This window comes from Nipponia nippon, unplaced genomic scaffold, assembly GCF_047370975.1.
Source record: "Nipponia nippon isolate SJK-2023a ecotype South Korea unplaced genomic scaffold, ASM4737097v1 scaffold_4, whole genome shotgun sequence".
Classification (NCBI taxonomy): Eukaryota; Metazoa; Chordata; class Aves; order Pelecaniformes; family Threskiornithidae; genus Nipponia; species Nipponia nippon.
In genome coordinates, this window is record NW_028262358.1 from 51784483 (window position 1) to 51809379 (window position 24897).

The 24897-nt window shown below is 37.2% G+C and overlaps 1 protein-coding gene across 9 annotated transcripts in view; it reads right to left on the reverse strand.

Annotated features, from left to right (window-relative positions):
- MAP3K4 (mitogen-activated protein kinase kinase kinase 4) overlaps positions 1-24897 on the reverse strand; it is a 78005-nt gene that overhangs the window by 17780 nt on the left and 35328 nt on the right. For 4 of the 9 annotated variants that reach the window (XR_015708469.1, XR_015708468.1, XM_087775926.1 and 1 more), the window contains exons 5-17: positions 23221-23367; positions 20393-20550; positions 19876-19992; positions 19343-19442; positions 19170-19253; positions 16733-16999; positions 14690-14839; positions 13674-13835; positions 12506-12639; positions 8968-9046; positions 6496-6574; positions 4189-4285; positions 3129-3245 (exon numbers count right to left, since the gene is read on the reverse strand). Coding sequence is in view for 7 of the 9 variants with exons in the window: in XM_087775926.1 (XP_087632052.1) it covers positions 3129-3245; positions 4189-4285; positions 6496-6574; positions 8968-9046; positions 12506-12639; positions 13674-13835; positions 14690-14839; positions 16733-16999; positions 19170-19253; positions 19343-19442; positions 19876-19992; positions 20393-20550; positions 23221-23367 (1691 nt within the window). In the remaining 2 variants the exon portion in view is untranslated. The remainder of the gene's footprint in view (positions 1-3128; positions 3246-4188; positions 4286-6495; positions 6575-8967; positions 9047-12505; positions 12640-13673; positions 13836-14689; positions 14840-16732; positions 17000-19169; positions 19254-19342; positions 19443-19875; positions 19993-20392; positions 20551-23220; positions 23368-24897) is intronic. The other 5 variants (XM_087775920.1, XM_087775925.1, XM_087775921.1 and 2 more) reach the window with 5 other exon arrangements.

Consider the following 24897-nt stretch of genomic DNA (forward strand, 5'->3'; position numbering starts at 1 on the left):
GACGTTTGCTTTGCAATCCCTACTACTGCCAGCTAGTTCTTTTAAGTTTGAGGAGGAACTGAAACTGAACTAGTGAAAATCCTCAGTACCTTTCAGGAAGTTGAGGTTTTAATCAGCAAGATGGCTGAGGTTATTCCCAGCACATACAGAGCAACAATTTCAGATGCACAAAGAGCTTAAAAATAAGCACAGCTAAACCACCTCTAAAATGAGGTAGCAGCTGAACAGAGGACCTTAAGTATCATAGCTTTGAATGCAAGTGTCTAAAATCCATGTCAGGATCCATCTTAGCCACCCCGATCTTTATTGTGTGCATCCAGAAAGATAGTGTGCATGTTATTAGGCAAAGAAATAGAGTAAAAGAGAAGACGACTTGCTAAATTTCTGCTCCAGTCCTGGATAAATATAAAATGATGAATGATGAACCCAGCCAGCTCAGAAATTAAACATTTATGAAGGTCATCAGTATGAACATAGTGTAAATGTATAACCATCAGAAAGCTCAATGTAAACAACCAGGTATTGCTGCTTTGGGTTTTACATTCTAGTTATATTAAACTGATTTTGTTTTTTCTTAAAGAAAAACTTCAATAGAACTATGGTGGCATTTGTGCACTATGCACTGCCTAGTACAATTGATTTATCAAGTTCCTACATTCAACTTTTTATAGGTATTTAGTGCCTACAATCAAGTCATAAATGTCTAAAGAGTTTCTGTAAAGTGTAAAAAGTTTCTGTTTCTGTGCTATTCCAGCAGCTGGACCCCACACTTCTTGCATACAAAACCACAAAACACGTTCTTGATAGAGTTATCACAGATAACAACAGATTCCATTTCTCTTTTGGAGCACAAACAAATGAAATCCATAATTAAGACCGCAATATGCAATATGTTAAAGTTTGCAACTTTCTTTTAACTATATTAAAAACAGAAATTTGCTATAAATATTTTATGTTGTAATATTTTGCCTTCCTTAATAAACAAAACCCCTAAAAAACCCCAGCAGCCTCCAAAAATCTCTCTCTGTTTTAATAATTTTTTTCTTCAAATTCTTCCTAGGTAATACTGCAGGTTAAACAATGCTACTTAAAAATCCAGGCAGTGCATAAAAAAACCTCAGATCATAGGATATTTTATTAACAACCATTAGAAAAGTAAAAACTGAGAGCTCTAAAAAAAATACAAGTGTCTGAAAAACAGGCCTAGGCAATTCAACTAAAATGCTGCACTCACATCAACTTTCACGTTACCATCTGTGAAAGTATTATGCACTTGATTGCAACTAAGAAGTAGAATTCTCATTTCTTTTCTTCCTAATGACTATCTTCTTCAACTAGAAGAAACTGTCAAAATGGCAACCTTCACACTTTGATCAATATTTGTGTAGGACACACATGCAGAAAACATTAAAAGAATGTATCACTGTATTCAAGTGTGTCAAATTATAAACCTGACAGTTGCACTGAGTGGTATAAAATCAAAGTCTACAAGTATTAAAAACTAGCCTCTTATCTGCCTCTTGAAAAATTAAGTAACTTCAAAGATATGCCTTGGCTCAAAGAGCTGTACATATTCTAGAAAAAACCCAATTCATATGTTGTGTGAAGACTAATTATCAAACAAACAAGTTCTGCATTTTCAAAATCATAAATACTAATTAACCCTCACCCCGTCAGCTTATAAAGCTGCCAGAACCTCTCAGTGAAAATTCTCTAGAATGTTACTTACTTGAAAAGGGCTTTTCAAGTGCTGCAGACTACTGCCTACTCTATCTTTTTCAATAGGGGGCTTAACACAGGAGCATGAAGGATATATAATAAACACATGTAGTTTGAATGACAAAAATTCAGGATGTATTTTCAACCAAAAAAAAGGGCCCAAACTCACAAGCTGTACATCTAGAGGCTACTGTAGGGTGCGAGTCACATCTTATCATAAAAAGAAACTGAAAAGACTTGCGGGAAAGATCTTACATAAAAAGTGGCAACTTACTTCCCTCTTAACACCTTAACACATGCTTCTGCTGTGCATCTGGTAACAAATGTACAATGATGGTTTGCTGGCTAACAACTGAAAATTTTTTACTAAAAAATACATAATTCATAATCAAGTCGCATCTAAGTTCACTTTGGTCACCATCAATCTGTTGTTCCTTCACTACCTATTCTTTCTTTTCTCTACAGCTGGGTGATACAGTCAGATCATGTGTGTCCATTCATACGAATCTCTTGTAGAAGACAGCTTTTGGTACTCTGCAGTAGAAATAAGAATCCAAAAAGCTATTTATAAACCCTAAGTTAATATCATTGTGTGAATAGCAGGATTTTCACAGTCAGGGTTGCAGGGGAGGGGGGAAGAGTAAATTTAGAGATCTTGGGAGACATGTTAATGGTCTGACTGTGGTATGGGAAGAAGGAACACCAACAGTCTGAAATATAACAGTCAAATCAGAGGTCAAAAAGCAAGGAAGATACTAACATAGGTCTGCCAAAAAATTCACTCATGACCTCTGCAAACAGACGATACAGGAGTGGCTTCTGTTACATATCCTGATACAGGAATGGTTTCTTTCACATTAAGTTTATTCTGCACAACCCTAAGAAGCCAAAGGTGTAGCAAAAAATAAAAAAACCCTCCTGAAATCTTATGTGTTTAATTCTGTGTTTGCCAGTATATAGTATTTCAAAATATTTATGGCAGACAAGAACAATACCAAAACTGTTAGCTAACATGAAAAAAAAAAATCCTTGGGCTTATTTGCATGTTACAATCATCTTAGTGCTAAGTGTTAGTTACCAATACTAATTATTTAGTAAAGTTATACCGATGAACTGACTGTCATATGTTAATTTCATGGACATTTTTACTGAGCAAATTTGTAATCTATGTCAGAACCCCATGCTTTAACTACCATATTGTTCAGACATTTCAAATCTGAAAGCAGTCTTATCATCTAGTTCTATGATGTAAGATTTTGCTCAAGTCAAACATGAATGAAGGAGCCAGTGGAAGACCTGATGGAACAGAAAAGCACGGTGCAAATGATCTACTAGGATGCAAGTACGCAGAAACAGTTATATGGGTGATGTAAGTAGAATGAGGCTGCTACGTCATGGAGCAGAGCTACCTGGTATCATTTGCACTGCTGACAGGTTTGGGTTGAGCTGAGTCGCTACCGACGGGAGCGGGGCGACTGACAGCAACGCTGCAATGGTTCCGTGCATCACAAGGGACACTCCGCGTGCTGTGGCAAGAAGAAAAGCTTCAGGAAACAGTTTAAAAAAAAAAAAAAAAAAGGCATGGAGTTGAAAGTTTATTAAAAAATAAAATTGTGAAGTGTGCATAATGAGGCCTGATTTTAAAGTTTTTCAAGTACATAAAACCTTTTCTGTGGAATAATTCTGGGTCTCAAAAGCTTCAGGGGCTGTCAATATGTACAATAATAATCATCATCAAAATAAAAATCTCCAAATCTTTAGAGTAGTACTAGTTTCTGCCAACAGCCAAGCAACTTTCAAAAAAATGTCAAGTGTGGAGTTCGACACCGTGCTGATCTTCTTGAAAAATAAGGCCCTCTGTTTGTGTAAAAATATGCATTGCAAAGTTCTGCAATTTTGAAATTTTCAAAAACTATTTTCAAAAACTATTTTAGCATTAATTCTCATGTCAACTCTTTCAAAGGGAAGCAAAACCATTCATTGTTTTAAGCTTCTTCACAGCAGGTTGGTAATGACGCAGAAATGCCACCATATTCCAGAATGCTACACTTCTACATCTTATCTATGCTAAACTACAGAAAGCACTGTCACAGGCATGTACAGAGACATTCAAAGTTGGGGAGGAAATAAAAGTCTTGTTAATGAGCATTTTTCACTGAATTAAAGCTTGTTACTTTGAAACATTGTTTTCAGGAAAGACAACGTGGATAAGAATGACTTCAAAGTGAGAAAGCAGGCACCAATAAAAACTGTAAAATAAAGGGGGGGCGGGGGAGGAGGGGAGAAACTCTGTTGTTCTTAAAAGCACATCAATAACATTCAGATCACTAACATACTAGTTTTTTCTACCTGCTTTGCCCTCAACAGGAAAGAAAAGGTGTTTCACTTACTGACAGTCAGCATAGCCAAGAGAGGATAAAGTTTAGAACTCTGTACTAAAGTTTAGAACTCTGTACTACTGCTAAATACCTGAAGCCTTCAGGCGTGGGGATGATAAGATGAGGATTTGGTGGATCACTATGGCACCGAGGTACTTTTACAGGACGGGGACTGTTTCGATGAATAGCTGTAAACATAAAAAAGGTAGCACATTTACTCAGATGTCAGAAAAACTCTGTTAGGGCCATTTCAAGACACAAAATTAAAACAAATTCCTATTTGACAGAGCCAAGTCTGAACTGGCACATATTTTCCTATCCTTTAAGAAAAATGCAAATTATTTAAATTTTAAATAAATCAATTGTACGTATTAATATTATTCATATTATTGTATCATGTAACTCATCTATAAAATAATGAAAATGCTCCAGAGATTTAAAAACTAGCAGTTAGAAGATGTGTACTTCACTAAAACTACATCTTCATTATTTCAACTTCACAGATTAAAGATGATTTGTTATCTTATTGCAAAATAAATATTAACAAACCAAATAAACAAACAGCGTTATTATCTTCCTTTTGCATCAGAATTAGCTTTCTCAGACAATAATAGAAAGCAAAATGAGCTGGGAAAAACACCCACATATGACAGTATTACCCATACTAATGCCCCCCGTGACAGTCTGCCCCAAGGAAGTGGTGCAAAGGGACAGGGTCAAACCTAAATGAGCCACCGTTGTCCTCATGCCTCGCTCATTCAGTGTCTGTAAGAGTAGTTTGCAGCGTTTTCCCCTTCCGTCAACCCCCCCTTAATTAGCCAGAAAAATATTGTGGCAGTCACATTGCAAGACAGCTGATTGCCCACGAGTCAGCACTTTCTGCGAGGCTAGGTTAATCACGGTGAGCTCATTTTCTGCCTTGTTTGCACTACCAGGACAAATAAAAGATGTCGGGACGAGGTGTTGGTTGTCCTGTTATAATTCACAAGGACACTAGCAGAAGACCCAGAAGGCAGAACCTAACCCACATGGGTGGACATAGGCTGTTTCACAAAGCAAAAAGACAGGATAAAACACCAGGAGACCCCCAGCTATGTGCCTACAGGCAGCAGTGTAAACACAAATGGATCTTCAGCTTTGGGAAAAGGGGTGAAGATCACGGTGGGTTTTAAGTCCCTCAACATGGTATACAAATGGAACTGGAAATTCTTATTTTTCTGCCAATCACAAGATAGAAAAGGGTATCTGCAATATCTGCAGCCAGGATACAGTTTATGTTTGGTTATGTTTATTTCATATGTATTAAAAGTTTCAGCCTGCTGTTCAAGTCTGCACCATTCGTCTGTGTCACCCACTCCCTGTGCCTCTGAGCCAAAAGCTGTCAAGCAATTTAGTTTGTGTGATCTTCTGTGTCTGCAATAGCATTTATAAGAGTTTCAGTACTTTGGGATCGTCACGCTAGTGATTTACCTAAAACAGGCCTTCCTCTGAACAACAGTATTAAAAGTGAATGTACAGGTTTTACATCACAGTACAGAACTTGCCTAAAATTTATTTTAGACTACACTTCTTTTCAAAGGATTGGACTGACTTTCATTGTGAACGGTTTCTCAGCTAGAAGAGTTTCTCATCAAAATTATAACAAAACTGAAACTTTCCTTAAATACTGAAAAACCTCCTCTTGCCTGAGTCAAATTACCTTCCCTTCATGGCTTTGGCCATCAACCCTGTCCAGGAAGTGGACATCAGGGAAAGAAAAGAAGAAGACCTGGTATTTTGAAAGTTAAACCAATCAATGGACTTAGGAGGAGGAAGAGAAAAACAGTGCTGAGAAAGAGATATGTAAAAGTGAAACACAGCCAAGGCAACATTCTTTTCTCAAGATAAACAATGAAATATGTTGATTTCCCTCTAATGCCAAAGGTATTTTTTACACTATGGCAAACTCTGTGATATTGGAGAACTATTTCCCACAGCTCTATCATCAAGCTTCGAGGTGTAAATCCTCTGTACCTCAAGTCCATCAGAAGTGTAAATATCTGCAGTGCCACAATGCAATTTTGGGAGAGGGAGCTGTAACTGCCTCCTTAAAGTTATAATCACTTCTTTACCCAACCTTTAAAAAAAAAATCACAATCCTTTTCCAGAAGATCTGCAAGACTTCACAGGGATTCAAGGACAAAAATCAGAGGAAAACATCTGTAAAGCTTTTAAATTTCTTGAGTAAACCACCATGTATTTACACTTTGTCAGGCAATAATGGTTTCACATTAACAATCATGAAAAGCTTAAAAATACTTCTATTGGTATTTCTAGCATTTTAAAATTACTTTACAATCCAAATTCTGTAACAATAGCAGCAAAGCTCCAGAAGAAATACCAGTAATTTCTGCCTTACCAAGGTACAAACCTGTAACAGGACTGTGAGGTTTTCCAATAACATGGCCAATGCACTCATTCATCAGAGCTTGTAAACTCTAGAAAAGACAAACAGAAAAAGTTGTGATGTTTTATGTTACAAGAGAGTTGATAGTCACATGGTAAAGCTCACAGTAATAAAATTACGCTGGTTAAGTATGTAATCTGCCAAGTAAGCACCCCCACATTCTATCAATCATATTAAACTTCTGGACCCACATTAGGGTTTTGACTTAGTTGACTTTTTTTTTTTAAGCTAGAAGTCTTAGTCGTCTTGCCTTTTGACCTTGTCAAAGTTAAGCAACCATAAGAAATGAACAATAATATACCATAAAGAACATTTCATAATATAAAGCAAGTGGAACCTAAAAATATCCATTGTTAATAAAACTAAAAATCAAGCTCATTGGCAAAAGCTGCAACAACCTCTTCTGCCCTCCCTCTCCCCACCCCAAGAAGAAACACCCAAAGAAAATGGGTGAGAGTATGACAGCCTGAATCACAAGACTAAAGTCTGTAAAACAACAAATACAAAGCACTGCATATTAAAAGAAATCCACTTTCCTTATCTACCCATGAAGTTAGCAAAACTTTCACAAAAGGGTGTTTAATAGTTAAACTGGGGCTCAGACAATCTAAGCCTAATTAGTGGGTGTACTATCCACTGTGTATGCAGCCTTGGACAAGTTATTAAATCTTCCTCTGCTTCAATTTACTTGTCAGAACACCAGGGATAAAATATGTCTTCACAATAAAGAATTAAAATTATGTTCCAAAGTACAGTTGCTATGAAAGCCACTTCTATATACCAGTCATTCAGACTAGTCAAAATTTCTTCCAGAAATTCAGAAACTTAGTGAAGACCAGGAACTTGAAGCTAGATTAACCAAAAAAACATTTTATTATTAAAAAAAAAAACAAAACAAGAAGTGTTTAGTCTGTGATTGGCATATCTTATCAACAGAGACTGAGCTAGAATCTCAGCTTTAGATCTAGACTGTCCTTCTTCTATGACATTAGGTATTATTTAAATAATGGATAAGGACTGACATATGCATTTCTAGGTGAAATGCTGTGACCTGTGTTATACAGGCGTCAGATTAATCAAAGTGGCTTCAAGTGATGCTCTCCAAAACTGAAAACCAGTTTAAGAAAGCAAAAGTTCAGAAGTGCAATTAAGGTTTTGGTTTCCCCCTTTCTCTCCCACTTGTTCAAAGTCTGATTCCACTCCATCTTAAATAATACTGGCTCTGAATTCTCTTCTCTGCACATGTGAAACCTCTGTCATAAAAACATTCTTCTTGAAGAAGTGCTGTGATATCTTAGTTATCAGTCAACAGAAACAAACTCATGTGTGATTGCTTTTAACTCTCCTTCAAGGTTACAATGGTTATCAATTCCATTTTTGGACAAAGTTACCAGTTTATAATGTCAAGGGCCACATTAGATTTTCTGAGCTTCTTTGCTCCTTAGAAGCTTCCCTCTAAATACTGAAGGGATCTCTAGCAAGACAGTATCACTAAAATATACATGCATTACTCTTCAAAGTACCAGGGGTTTTAGAAACCATGACAAAGCAAATAAATAAAGTTGAGGGGCTACTTCCTAAAGCTGAAGTATTACTGTATTTCAAATACAAGCTTAACTCTGTTGTTTAGGCAGACAATCCTTTCCCAACAAAACACACATGGGACTTACATAACTTACTTGAGAGCTCTTGATAAAAGTATATGTGAAAAAAAGACTAAACTATACAATTTCCGTATTATGCAAGATTAATGTGGTTGGCATTTCATAATACATCTTGAAATGAATAAAAATCAGAGGTGCTGACACTCACATTCTGCTATTTTGTGGCAACTGTGCTTTCACTTCTCTGTAGTACTGTACCAAGATCAGAGAAATAAATTCTCAGAATTTTATTTCCACAGGAAAACGGGGAAGGCAGAGCACACAAAAACGCCAGTTTTAGTCTACTATTTTTTACACAGTAAAAACAAAAGAAAGATGCTTTAAAGTTTGTTTCATGTTGGGACATTTGAAGAAATACCTTTAAACAATTGTGATTTTGTATTCATACCCATAAATGAACTCTGGGTGCTAACTAAGCCTCAGAAGCTTATATTCAGAAATTTATTACGACAACTACAAGTTGTAACTCTGCAGAAAAGGTGCTGTCAAACTTCCCAGGAGACAAAGGGAGACAGCCTTCCAAGACAGTACCAGCAACTTGTCAGCAATCTGAAAACATTAATGCCAATGGTCACAGGTGTATTCTATTCAGAATCTTACAAATTGAAGAGATAGCAACATCATCAGTTATATACAACAGCAATTGTTTCAGAACAGCATCTGTATTCAGACATAGCTTTATAAAAAATATCCCTGATAACATATGCTGATAGCTTCACATGTATTTAGAAATAAACAAGCAGAATAACTTATTCCATACCAAGAAGTCATCTTCTGGGAGAGCTGAAATAAATGCTGGCTCAATGGCTTGAAGAAAATCAAAGCCTTGGGTTGCCCACCTATCTCAAAGAAAACAAAAAGACAGAAAATGAATTGTTCTTCAGCTAAAGCCATCATAAGGAGTTTCAACAACATCCAGGAAGAGTATATGGCAGTTACTTATTTTTCCTCTGGAAAATATGATAAAAACTTTGTAAGAAAATGGATTAATATATAAGAGGTAATATATTTAGCTTGTATTAACTGTATGTATTGTATTTGCCCAGTTACATTTGGATAAAATCTGATTTTAGCAAGGACACTGCCAAATAAAGTGAGCAGGCCATGCTATATATCTCAGCTCTTCTATGTGCTATCTTCAGGAACAGTATAATCAGTTCACTCACAATATGTTGGCAACAAGCCAAACCACTATGCCCCCTGCCTAAATTCTCCTTTCTGAAACAAGATCCAAAGAGTACTAATGATTTCATGACTATCTAATCAGCATCACTGGTTTCTGGGCCTAGACTGGTAAAGTAAAACAAATAAGTAACTTCGCTAGAGCGAGTTGTGTCTTCAGCCACCTGCTCTCCCCCCACTGCCTCCTTTTAGACCTACTAGAATTAGCAGCTGCAACCTACAAAATGCAAGTAGAATCCCAGGATATCCTGAGTTGGAAGGGACCCACGAGGATCATCAGAGTCCCAACTCCTGACTCCACACAGGGCAACCTGAAAGTTAAACCGTATATCAAAGAGCATTGTCCAAATGCTTCTTGAACACCAACAGGCCTGGGGACATGACCACTTCCCTGAGGAGCTTGCTCCAGTGCTTGACCACCCTCTCAGTGAAGAACTTTTTCCTAATATCCAACCTGAGCTTCCCCTAACACAACTTGAAGCCATTCCCTCACATCCTATCACCAGACACCAGAGAGATGAGATCAGCACCTCCCTCTCCGCTCCCCCTCATGAGGAAGTTGTAGACAGCAATGAGGTCAGCCCTCCATCTGCTCTTTTCTAAGCTGAGCAAACCTAGTATTCTCAGCCACTCCTCATAAGTCTTGCCTTCTAGTCTTTTCACCATCTTCGTTGCCCTCCTTTAGACACGTTGTAATATTTTTATGTCCTTCTTATACTGTGGAGCCCAAAAGTGCACACAGTACTCGAGGTGAGGCTGCACCAATGCTAAGTATGGTGGGACAATCACTTCTTTCAACTGGTTAGCTATACTGTGCCTAATGCACCCCAGGATATGGCTGGCCCTTTTCTCCACCAGGGCACATTGTTGACTCACATAGAGCTCACCATCAACCAGAACCCCAAGAGTCCTTTCTGCAGGGCTGCACTCCAACCTCTTGGCCCCCAATCTATACATATATCTAGGACTACACCACCCCAGGTGCAAAATCTGGCATTTGTCCTTGTTAAATTTCATAAGATTAGTGACTGCCCAGCACTCATCATCTAACAAGATCTCTCTGTAAGGCCTCTCTACCTCGAGGGAATCAATGGCTCCTCCTGATTTAGTATTATCGGTAAACTTACTTAGACTGTACTCAACACCTGTGTCCAGATCATTGATAAAAACATTGAAGAGAACTGGTCGTAAAATTGAGCCCTGGGGAACACCCTAGTGACTGGCCACCAGCCAGATGTTACCCCATTTACTCCAACTCTTTGAGCCCATGCTCTTCAGCCAACTGTTCACCCATCATATTGTGCACATGTCTAGCTGTATGCTGGACAATTTGTCTAGATGGATATTGTGAGAAATAGTGTCAAAAGCTCTGCTAAAATAATAATAAAAAAACAAACCAAAACAAAACACAACCGCATGCCTTCTCTTCGTCCACTAGGTGGGTAACCTTGACATAAAAGGATATTTAGTTCATAAGGCATGGCTTGCCCTCCATGAACCCATGTTGACTTTGACCGATGACTACATTGTCTCTGAAGTGTTTTTCAATAACTCCCAGAATAATCTTCTCCATAATTTACCAGGAACTGAAGTGAGACTGACAGGCCTACAATTACCAGGGTCTTCATTCTTGCCCTTCTTGAAAATTGAAATAACGCTTGCTAGCTTCCAGTCAAGGGGAACCTCTCGAGATTCCCAAGACCGCTGATAAATAACTGAGAGAGGTCTTGCAATAACATCAGCCAACTTGTTCAGTACCTTGGAACGAATTCCATCAGGCCCCATAGACTTGCATGCATTCCATTGCAGCAGCAAATCTTGTACAGGTTGAAAGCCAACCAGGAGCTTCTCTCTCCCCTAGTGGTGGTCCTGCAACCCAGGGCTCCAGGGGTCCCAGCGCCCATCATTTGTGTTAACAACAGAGGCGAAGAAGGCATTAAATGTCTCTGCTTTATCTTCGTCCCTATTTGTGAGGTGACCAATCACGTCAAGTAATGGACCAATGTCATCTTCAGTCCTTTTGCTGTTAACATACTTTAAAAGGCCTTTTAAGTTGTTTTGGGTTTAGGCTTTTTTTTTGTTTGTTTCCTTTTGTTTTTTTAAGATTAGCACACCAAACTAATTAGCCTATCCACAGATGGTTCAGCCTACCCAGTCTTTCCTCCTCTTCTTCCAGCAAGCAGAACAAACCACCTTCAGGACAGACTGATCAGCCCTATACTTTACATAAACAAAACTACCACTGATGTGTAATCTGCTAGCACAGATCAATATAAAGGTACCTATTTTAATGCAAAAGAATTCTATTAAATTTGTGATATACCAGCTGCAAAATGCTGCAAAACCACCTAAATAAATCAAGTAATGGTATCATTCTGCTTGGGCCAGTTTCCCAGTTCCTCTGTTGACATCCTCAAAGTGATGTAACTTTTTAACTTTTTTCATTACTGCCCAGCAGCACAGTTTCATAGCACCAACTGTAAGCACAATTTGAGACGCCACTGGGGACATTACTGTCAACAGACAGAAAATACCTTGGACTACAACAAAAAACATCCACAAATGCATCCATTACTACAATCATAAAACCGAAGAATTTTCACCAGAGTGGAAACATTTCTTCCTCATCTGTAGGCCATACCTCAGATGCTTTCAGAAACGACTAATAGAAGAACTTCTACAGGAGGCTAAAGCTTCCATACGTACATAGCTTCCGCAGCTGGCACAAAACAATACTCCTTTCTCTGCAGGATACCCAGAGAATGACTGTTGCATATTCTGCAATCTTTATTGACTCCTGATCACATAGCACTTTTGTTCCAACCTAACGACCCTTATCTAAAGTCTTTTAATTCTCTGGGTCCAACAATCTCTGCGTTTTCTTCCCATTTTCTGTCAGCTAACATGAGGCAAAATGTTCCACAAAATCTTCTGCTAAGCAGTTGTTCGCTTGGCTTTATGCATTTACTATTCAAAAATTACTTTCAAAAGTTAAGAGCCAGAAGCATCAATAGTTCAGAAGAACTACTTCTAAACAATAAAGCATTATTCACAGTGTGAAAAGTCCCGTGGTATTTAAACACAAACTACTATGGCAGTAACAAGTTGGCTGTTACCTGGGTCGAGTGCCTCGGCCACTCTCACATTTTGTTAGCACATAATTCATCCATTTTCTTGCAAAGCTGATGTATTTGTCTCCAATTTTCTGCCTGAATTCTCCAGACATCAGACGAACAACTTCTTTATGGTACTGTAAGAAACTAAAGATTACTTTTCACGTATTAATAAGAACAACAAAAATACCATTTGCAATATCCACTGGAGCATTTGCAGGCTCACAAAACTCTACAGTATGGTAACAGTCACATCCTATTCTTACACAAAATGATTTTATGTAAGCAGTTGCATATTTATAAAAAAAAAATCATGAAAAAATACATGATACAAAATGTGTTATAGTGAGAGGCAGCCCTCGAGCCATTTTGCATTCTTGTGTGTGTACGGGCATGTGCTAAAGTTTAACAGTGTACACATCATTTAAGAAACATCCTGCATAAATGCTCAGTTCTGTAATCAGAGATTGAACTGCAAAGTAGTGTTTATTTTTAGTTATATTGCAGGTAACATTAGGAGATAAAGGACTTCATATATGTATATTTAAAAAATTAAACAGAAATATCAGCTGTTTTTTAGAAGACTATCCTTAGAAGTATGTTAGGGTATGATACAGTTTTAAAAAAATTTTACAAAGCTCACAGGAATCAAATAGTGAAACAGTATACTTAAAGCATCTGAACATGACATTTCCTCATCAACACTCTAAGGAAGGCACGCAAAAGCTATATTCACTGCATCAAAGACCCACCGTAAACTTTGAAAAAACGGCTCGTGTTACAGTATTATGCTATTCCAGGCTGAAAAACTGTGAGAAGCAAAGTTACACAATGATACTCAATATCAAAGGATATTTCCGATTTCATCTAAAATGCTGCCAAGTAGCAGAGCCTACAAGACTACACCTGAATTTATGAAGTTCTTAAAGCTTTTTAGAGTTCCAGGCATTGCTAATTGCAGTCTGAGTTTAATAGATCTATCTGTTATTTTTCAACCATGTTCACGTAAGATTTCTGCAGCAACACATATTTTTTACTATTTTCTGCTAGAATTCTTCATGTTTCCACAGAGTTATAGTTACCTTTCTTGCACCAATGAAAAACCAGACATTTCAATTGTTTTTTACCAAAACTACAAAACAAATGTGTCATTAAGTTTTTGTTTCCTTACCTCAAACCCAAAATTATAAGCCTGAATCATGGCTTCCCGGTAGTATTGCTGCAAAGTGGCAGATTCAGATTCATCAACTTCAGCATCAAACTCAGATGTGAACATGTGGTCAACTCTATCAATGGCACTGCTTATCTTATTGCATAGCTGTAATGCATCACTCTGAGTAACAACAACAAAAAGGGATGGGGGGCATCAAATTATTCTTTGTATTCTACAGTTGACAAGGCTAAGGCAAACATGAATCTAACAATTACATTATTTTAAATGGAAATGTACTTTAATGCCATCACAATTCATTCAGTCTTGGAAAAACACACACTTTCCAGCAGTTGCACTAAGCAAGTCTTATAATTAACTTAAGTATTATAATTAAGTTTGTTTGCTTGAGTGAAATTAACTCCTTAACAGGAGGAAATGTAGGGACCTGATACTGCAACTTCAACCTAACAAGTCTTTGCTTTTCCAGGTCCTCAAAAAAAACCACACAAAAAAAAAAAAACACCAAAGAAAACCCTCATCCAACCAAAAAAACCACCAGAACAACAACAACAAAAAAAAAACAACACACCAAAAACGAGCAAAAAACCAGAGAGACCTACCCACTTTTATATCACAAAGCATCCATCTTCTCCAAATATGGGAAAAAAAGAGTTGTTTCTTGCAGATCATGGATTTTGATAGAATTTATTTTTATGAAATCACTTTCTTTCAATTCAATAGTGCTCTCATATGAAGATGTATTTATTCTGTTGCTATTAATATTTTTATTGCATTATGGACTTGTCTCCCACTTAACCCAGTGCAAAAGTGATTACACTAATATTGCTCAAAAATACAAATCCTTTGCGAAAACAGAATGAAAATTCTACTGAAAGTGAAGTCCATAGAGGTTGCATAAATTACTATTGCAGAATATGCCATTAGCGTTGCAATCAAGTCTCCTTACACATGTTTACTTACTAGTGAGCAAAGCACCATCAATTTTGACTGAGAAAATCTCAAAAACTGCCTACCTTTAGCTGTTGTAGAGCTTTGGCGATGACTGGTTGGCTGGATGTCTGTTCCTGGCGCAGAGATATGAGCCCTTCAATAGACTGCTGGAAAGCTTTTCTCTGACTCACAAGGTGGGCAGATTGAATGACGACAAGGAGGAGGTTATCAACCTAGGAATACAAGATACGACTAGTTCTTATAAACAAAATCTCTCTATAAAAACGTGTCCCGTATCAGCAAATTCCAACTGGTTATTTTTTTAATTCTAAACTATGAAAGACCTCTCTTGTCGCTACTTATGAAAAAACTTTAATTCACACAGGAAAGCTTGATGCTGGCAACTGAACTTGATAAACTCTCACCTTATGAGTAGGGCTCTATTAGGGCAAATGCCACAGCAAGTTTTCAAGGGGAATATACTCCTATTCACTTCTGGAAAGGTTTGGGAAACACTGTATTAAAATTATCTTCAGAATAGTTACACACAGAAAGGCAGCATCTAAGCAAAATAATTATATTTTCTCAAAGCAGATGGAGGTAACAACCATTACATAAATAAGCAGGTTTTATCCAAGGAATGTACACTTCAGGACAAAAAACTACTATTGAACAGGGAAAGCCACAGATCTACCACACAGTATTTGCTCAGATTTCGAAAATTATTAAAATGTAAGAGTATGTTTTGGAAACCAGAGCTCTGATATTGCAGAAGTCTATAAAAGTACACAGTCACAGATGATGTTGCCTTTGCTGTGGCACTATGAGTCACATACTAAGCTCTGTTGATTTCAAGCTACAGACAATGCATCTGCAACAAGTTACTCACAAAACAAGACCTACTTCATCCATATTTGCAATACCTCATTCCCAAAGAATATTTTTATGCTCAAAATTCTTTAAATGTTGATGGGATTCTTCTATTTTATGAGTACTTTTTATATAACACCTTACATTTTGTCTAGTTTGCAAAACATGTTTTTTAAAAACACGGGACACAATCTTTCTGAAGGACTTTTTACCTCCTAACCTTTCAATACTGGATTTTAAAAAATTAATAAAGTGTTACACACATACATATATAAACACATACACAAACACACAGTGGTTTATGTGCATTTACATAAGTCAGATAGAATACCATTTGCAAACCAAATCCCATCTTTCGCTGTTTTCATTTTCTGAATGAAATGCTAACTTTGATAGAAGTCCAATGAAATTCTAAGCACTTAATCAAAGGCTATTTTTTTATTGTTCAGTCTGGAAGAAGTAACAAGCTTGCACGTTAAAAACAGCAGTATGTACAGGAGTGACTTTGTCAATTGCCTGTAACTGCTAGAGCCCTCTGAATGCTAGAGGCCAGGCACAGTGACATGGAAAGTCACTCTGTTCATGGACAGTAGAGCCCATTTATGGTAGGGATCCAAGGAACTGCATGACATACTGAAAGGAAAATTCACTTAGTTTAACATAAGGCTATGAGAAGAGGAGGGGCAGGGAGCTGCAGCTGGCTCAGTTGCTAGAGCATAGCAGAACTGCTGGCAGGGAACCCCTGCTGGCTTGGGATGAAGGAAAGTATGACTGGAAAAATTTCTTCCTGCAGAACTGTTGAACATCCAGTAGCTTCCACAGAAATTTAACTTTAAATGTCACAATTCATCCAAGATCGAAAGCAACTGGTTGCATGCCTCAGTGTATGGAAAACATACAACCGCCACACGTTCTTGGAGACTGGTGACTTCTTAATAAAATGGACAGTTTTCAAGTCCTATCCACACTTCTGATACTGAACACCCAACTAGATATTGAAAGTATCTCTTTACAATAAAAGTCCAACCCTGAAAAATGCACGCTGTAGAGATTAATCCTTCTAAGAAATGCTAAAATCCATTGAATTTAACACTTGCATTAACACAACTAAGAATCAATCCTATCCTTGAATTTAACTTTTTTTACCTATAAAAGGACACATGCCTCACTTAAATTACCATGGTTAATCTGAAAGGATAAGCATTCATAGAAGTGTGGAGATCACATAGACATGGGGAAAAAAAAACAAAACCCACCTGCATGGTGCGCAGTGTATCAACAGTTTCTACTTGTGGCACTACTTTGACCGGCTGACCCTCCCATGCACTCCAGCTGTCATCTAATTCATGGTCTTTGTCACTGTGTTTGGTCATTAGTAAATAGGCCTCATATGCAACCTCATCTGAATCCTTTGAGCAATCCTTTCCAGCAGCTGCATTGAGGAGCTGCAAAATCACAGATTTTTCCCCTGCAATACTATTTGGTACGAATACTTGTAAACTCTCAAGTCCAGGGATTTGTACCTGTAGAAAAAAATAAAAATATACTGAATGAGTGAATCTCACTGTCTTCTATAATAGATAAAATAGGTATATGTCATCTCATTTAAGCAACAGGAAGAGTTTCCATCTTAAACAGCTGTACAATATGCCTACTAAAACAATACATCCAGCCATTTTTGCACTAAAAGTCAAAATGCATTATAAGAAATTATTTGTTTTGAAATCCGCTACGTCACCAACCTTCAATGACATCCTTTCTTGCACCTTCAATTGATGCATCTACATATTCTTCTAAAGACATCTTGTTACAAAAAAGTCCGATTTCACATATGTATAAAATATATATACACATATTTAAAAAAGTAAATTAGGCAAGGCTAATTTAAGACTTATGAAGCATACACTTTTAAGACTGGAATATTAAAAGAAGAAAAATTCCTTCAGGATCTCTAAGAACCCACACATTTCTCAATGTCTACAAAAGATAAAAGTAAGCAAAAATATGGCTAAAAAAATATCAGTTATTCTTTTACTATTCACGAAAGATAGATTAAGTATAATAAGAGTGTTCTCTTGTAATAGAATACTACTTATACTACTTAAAAACCACTTCTGCATTATATCTGTCACATTGGTAACATACTTTAACCAAGTCGGGCATCAGAATCAGACTGTGAAAACAGTAAAATAGTTGATACCTGTGATTTGACATGAGGTAACTGACTTATAGTGAAGTTTAATTCTCTCTTTTCAGAGTTTGATGTCATCAAGCTAAGACAAAACACTGCACTCAACATTTTGACCATTAGGCAGACATATTTTATAATTAAAACCATTATAACCTGTAGGTCAATGTAAAAACTAGATGATTGTTACTGAAAGCTAAAACAGTTTCCCAAAACTAATGAGCATCTGATTGAAAAGGCTGTTAAAAATTTTAACGCCCTACATGATGTTGGAGGGCCAACATATGAAGTGTGTCATTTTGAGTGGTGAAAAAAAGGGGAGAGGTAATACATAAAGAGGGATAAATCTCGAGATCCAAACAGCCTATCTAGATTATTTAAGCCACGTGCTTACAAAGATTTTTCAAACTCAAGATTCAATTTTTTCTTCAAAACATGTGCATAAGAACAATGATACTATCTTTAACGAAAAGGTCTACCAAATTTAATATTGTGTCTTAAAGCAGCCAAGAGTGGATACCTGGGGAAAAATACTTTTAAAAAGTAAACACATACTGATTTCCCTGACTATTCTCCCACTCTTAAACAATTCACAGACGAGGGTCCTCCTTTCCTCCATGTATTTAACAACGCTTTATGAACTTTTCTCCTATGAATTTGTCGGTCTCCCCTTAAATCAGTTTAGCAATCATTTATATAAATCTAACAAGAATTTTGTCACGCAAAAGTTAGTAGATTATTTCCCAATTGGGAGTTATAGATATTAAATGTATGGAAGGAGAAAAAAGAACACCAGATCCAAATAAATTTAATCTGTTGAAGAAATTAATTTACTTAAATTCAAACTACAATCAAGACTTGTTGACCTAGGAATTTTTAAGGAATAAAGTGCAAAACCATAGATGTGGAATTTATAGTGCAGAAAATATCAGGCATTGAGATTTTAACCTACTTTTGCTGTACGACAGTTTTCTAGCAACAGTTATTCTGGAACAGAACACAGGCCCTGCATTTCTCACATCCTTAGTACTCTCAAGGAAGCTCACTAGAGCAGACCTCCACTATAATATTGTTGCTGTATAAAAGCACACAAAACACAGGTCTGTAGTCTGAGATTATCTACTTAAACATGTCCATTTACTGATGTATGTGTTCACTTCAAACTTTAAAGCATTTATTTTTCATAACACTCCCTACTAAGTGTTATTACTCCCCTCTCACAAATGAGTAACTACTATTGAAGCAAAATGCGTTTTCCTAAGTCACAAAGAGAATCTTTGGGAAGAGAAGGAATTAGACATTGATTTCCCAGAACACAGACTAGCATTCTCACTCACACAAACACAGGTACAGAAAATAACTGTACTGCCAAAATTCCATATTAAATACATGACATTTTAAACGTTGAGATGCCACATTACAAAATTGAAAGTATGTCAATAAATAACCTTTGACATTTTGCTTAGCATCCTCACTCTACTTTCATGCCTCTGAACTGAATTTACCTTCACATACTCTTTTACTTTCAGAGCGTTCAGAAGATCTCGCACAGAGGCTGACAATGCAAATTCTGCTGCTATTTCAAGGTCCTACAAGTAATGACAAAACAAAAGAATACGCTTTCAGACTAAATTTCTTTAAAGCATATAAATACGATGAGACTCTACTGTTAACTTACCTTCCTCAGCATTTTAGCAAAACCAAGAGCTTTGGAGGCCCTTTCTCTAGCTTCATGAAACAGTTCTTTGAGTGCTCGGCTGGTCTCTATAACAGACCTCCTGAAACATTGGTAAGAATGAAGTGACAATGTTTTAATAAATCATATTGCATTTTTATAGCTATTAGAAAGTAAGAATTATTTATATATATGTCAATAGAAAGAGCATAGAAAAGATAAAAATTTACAAGCAGCTGACTGAAATAAACTGAACTTGTGCAGACATATTTTTGATAAGGATATAAAAACTGAATTTAAATTTAAAGGATAAACAATCTCTCATACCCTGAACTAAAAAGAAGGTTACTAGGCTTCAAACGAACAAAATGATGGTTCATTACTACTGCATACAGAAATATCAGGAATAAAGTCTCTGGAGTCTTGTATTTACAAAATTTTCATTCTAAGAAATAAAATGTGGTATGTACCTGTCGGGGGTATAGAAACATGAGTAAGTGTGTTTATTATTATTATTAAGCTGAAGGGCTTAATACCTGATTTCATCTGATGCAGTACTGTCATCGGCACTGGCCCAAAATTCATCACAACTGTCTTGTAGTCCAGAATCTAAAAATATTCCTGTAGATTTCAGCAGCATTCCTGCAATATCACTGTAGCAACAGAAATGGTGGAACTTCAGAGTCTTATTCAGGAAGCATGGCACCTTAAACTTCTTCCTACTCTGTCCAACACAAGAGAGCTGTGTTGCCAAGTCCGCCTGCAGAAACAAGCAGCACCTTGGGGGCCCTCAGTTACTCTGTGTGCACAGGGCTAGCAGGAACAGGGACTTCCCATAGAAGCAGTCATTCCTGTTATAGCTAGAGTAAGAGCAATCTGCACTTACTGCATCCTATAGCTACAGTCATTGTTATAAACCATAAATTCCCAAAGACTATCAACTGCTTACTGAGGCCTCAAGAAGCCCAATCTGGGAACCCTGAACAAGTGCTGACTTGAATACGTATCTGGTGCAAATCAACACCGTAAGCAGAGAAATTAAATAAAACCTACCAGAACAGTTTTCCAGCTTGAGCTTCACCTCCTCTTATATAAGGAGTTATTTCTTTGGTGAAATTCCATTCTTCCTCCAACAGATTTTTTAAACTATGAGACGCTTGAGGTAACTGCTGTAGCATTTGGATCCAGCTTCGCATATAATCAAAGTAAACCTGTACATGGAAAGAGATAATGTAAACAGAAATTGTTACACAATGTGTAACTAAGGACTACAGCTTCTCAAATCAACAAACAACCTCAATATTATACAGTTTGTAGAAAATATTTCTACAACATTTTTCATTTGCTATGACTGAAAATGAGCTACGTGCTTCCATGCAAAATGTGCAATTTATGGCTTGGGAAGTAGAAAGTGCTACTTCAGTATTAAATACCATGTCTCCATGATACTTTCCTGAAAATATTGACAGTATCACCACCTTGCTTGCTGTGCTCCTGTTCACCATTGCATCAGTGAATACCCACAGTGGACAGAGTTTTTAAAGCTGAACTACTGCAAACCAGTTTCTAAATCTTTTATTAACTGGATTACTCTAAAAGGTTTTATCTGAACATACGCTCCTGGATATGGGTAAATGCAGTGAACAGGCTTCTCAAATTCTACATTATACCTTGTGTTCCCTTATATCAAGACTTATCTCTCACCTTTTTTAATTATTATTGTTTTAAACCAACATAAAAATCCAGGTAAGTACAATTCTTCTTCAAACATCTGCCCTTCAGGATCATATTGAATGCAGAAAATTAGCTGCAATTTGCTTTAGTTCAATAATCCATAACATCAAGCAATGTCCCTCCTTAGAAATGGTTGAGACACTTCCTGTTGGTTTCAGGTATTTTCAGACCACACTGTAATAATGCCAAGATCATAGAATCACCAAATGGTTTGGGCTGGAAGGAACCTTAAAGATCATTTAGTTCCAACCCCCCTGCCATGGGCAGGGACACCTTCCACTAGATCAGGTTGCTCAGAGCCCCATCCAGCCTGGCCTTGAACACTTCCAGGGAGGGGGCATCCACAACTTCTCTGGGCAACCTGTTCCAGTGCCTCACCACCCTCAAAGTAAAGAATTTCTTCCCAATATCTAATCTAAATCTACCATCTTGCAGTTTTAAACCATTACCCCTCGTCCTATCACGACACTCTATGATAAAGAGTCCCTCCTCATCTTTCCTGTAGGCGCTCTTTGAGTACTGGAAGGCTGCCATAAGGTCTCCCTGGAGCCTTCTCTTCTCTAGGCTGAACAACCCCAACTTTCTCAGCCTGTCTTCATAGGAGAGATGCTCCAGCCCCCTGATCATCATTGTGGCTCTCCTCTGGACCCACTCGAGCAGGTCCATGTCCTTCTTATGTTGGGGCCCCAGAGCTGAACACAGTACTCCAGGTGGTGTCTCACGAGAGTGGCACAGATACGGAAATCCTTAACACTCTGCTCTGGGTTAGGTAGGTACTGTGTTCTGATAGGCTGTCACCCCATTCTTGACTTTATTTAATTCACTTTTCACTCTCAGCCTAATTCCTCTTCCAGTACTCTTCTTGGCTATCTTGCCAGGTACAGCCTATACAGCCTATACAAGGAGTCCACAGGAAAAGACAAAGTTCCACAACCCACCCCTCATTAATCCCATCTTAACCTTCTGATTCCGTACAAGTTTCCCCTATCCCTATTTTCAGTCCAGATCATCTCTTCAGCTCTGTGCCCAGCTGTCCCAATCTTCTGACAATATTGACCATTCATCCAATCCTTCTCCCCTGCTGCTGGCACTACAGTAACCTGCAACTCTGAACAGGCACAAACTGTGATTCTTTGAAGTCTGACATATTTATTCCTATTTACACAGTCTTGTCACCATCCCTTTCAAGACCTACAAAAACCAGAATGCTAATATAATTAAAACTGCTGCCAAAGCTCAAGCTCTTGCCTCAGAGCACAAAAACATTACAACTACCTAAAAAAAAACAGGTACGGAATTTCAAAATGGACAAGATGAACCATTTTCCTTTGATCTAGCCAGGTCATTTCTGCTGGAAGTCTCTAGAAATTTCAAATGGAGATGAAGGCAGGCACGCAGCATAAGAAATTTCAGGTAAAGCATTATATTTTCACCGCTGTAGGCAATGAAAAGCATGTAATAGGAAAATCCATGTGTACTCAACAACAGATGGTACCAACATGCCTGCTGAGAAAACACTAGTGATGAGGTATCGAGGTATATCTTGGTTTTTTTTTCCCTAGAATAGTGAGAACAAAGTTCAAACAACTCACAAAAGAATAAAAATTAGTCACATCCAAGGGAACAGTAATTTAAACTCAATTTACTAAAGAATATTTCATTTAGTATCTTTCAGAGGCCAAGTGTTTGTCTTGAAAATACTTTTGTGTTTAACTTATTGCAATAATGAATACACATTAAAAATAAGGTATCATTAATGGATGAATGCAATACCAAGATATTAAGACATGATATTAGTGAAACAATTGTATTTATTTTTTTTATTCAATACGAAAAGGTTATTAAAAGTTTAGTTTAAATGTACGGAATTTACAGTTCTATTTAGGAACCATTTTATTATAAATACAGGCAATTTACAAGTATACTGTACCACAGTCCAGTAAACAAAAATCAGTATTGCTAAAATGGCAATGGCTACTGTGTTACCTTTACAAGTCTGTTAAAACAATAAAATTAGGTTAAAGTAGTACATCACCAAAAAAAATTAACAAGATCTATACCCATCAAGGACAACAGATTTGTATTAGCAGTATTCAGATTAATGCACTTACTAGAACTCCAAATATTTTCTCCTGTTTGAAGCTTACCATTAACATTTTATGCAGGTCCTCTTCAAAAGAATCAATGTTGCAATCAATCTTTTGTAAGTCATCTAACACCTCTCGTAACATAAACTGGTAATATTGCTTCATTAACAGGCCACCCTTCAGAACCTCTTTACACTCTCTCACTAGCTGCAAGAGAAAAACCCCAAAACTGCCATCAGTCAAGACATTACTCTTAAATTCCCCCTGGGAAGTGAAAGTTTAATTTGTCAATCCAGTTTGTCCAAATATGTTGGTTTACCACTACATAATTTCTGCAGTTTTCAGAAATGCATACAGTTGCTCTACATGTCTGCAGGAAAGATGTGACCAGTTTTCCAGGATTATTTAATTGCCATCATGCCATTTGCCACATAACTGTAAATGGAGATGGAGACGGACGTTTCAGGCTTCATTCCCTGCACAGCGCTACAGCAAGCAACTTACTGGGTAGTTAAAAAGTTTAGAAGTGGGCAGGAGGGCTCACAATCATCAAATCACCAGTTTAAACAGAAGCAAGTCAGCAATAATATGCAATGTGTTTGAGAGATGCTGAGACCTATGATAAGTGTTTTACTACAGGAAGCTCATTGTCAATCTATGGGGCAGGTGTCCACAACTCTAAAACCCGTACCAGACCTGAGAACAGTTGCTGTTTCTTTTGTTGTTTCTCTCGGCACAGTTAACATGAGGAAAGCTCTCTTTTCAACCGCAGAAGCGGTTACTTTGGCCAAACAGCTGTCAACCCTTCCTTAAAGCTTACAGCTTTTCTTTGTTTGAAGAAATGTGCACAACCACAGACATAGGAGTACAGACAGCAAGAATGGTTTCGAACCTACACTAACTTTCTTTCAGAAGTCCTTCCAGTGCTAAGTGTGTATTCTTCTGAAATTCTCATCAGTCTCCAGGTCTGACAACCCCTAACCTTTTCTGAGCAACAGCTTCATTAAATTGAGAGTCTGAGAGGAAGAGAGGGGGTCATTTGGAAGGTCAGAGGGAACGGAACTGGTGGTTTGTTAATCTGCTTTTTAAAAATCTTGTAAAACGGCTATCTTGGCAAAATAATACATCAATATAGTGGACTCAATGCATGAGAAATTATAATGGTATGAAAGCAAAAAAACATACAATAATGTTACTAATATGACAAGAGTCTTTGGAATCTTTTATAGGCCAGAACACATTACACTGTGCTCCCCTGAGCACAGTGTATTATAAGGGTAATATTCTGAACTCTGTAGTTTAAAACTTAACAATAGTTAGGTGAGAAAGGAAAAAAAAAATAGTAATTTTTTATAAGGTGGAAATCCAGTAATGACACATGTATATCCATATTATGTCATATATTTAAAAATGAATGTGCACTCTTCACTCACCACTCAATCACATCCAGTGCACTCTGTGTTAACCTATTGGGGTTTTTTGCCCTGGGATCCACCAAGAAAAACGTAACTTGTTCAAAGAATTTAAAATTGGTATTTAACTACCCATTATTCACAGAGACAGATGGGACTTAGCAATATCACTTATCCATAAAACTTTACTATATGGTATGGTATACCTTACAGATACAAGCAAAGTTCATTCCTAAAACTTGCAGAGAGTAACATTTGTCTATTCCAAAATAAAAAAGTCTCAAAACTTCATTAAAAATAGAGATTTTTTTTGTTTAAATAATGC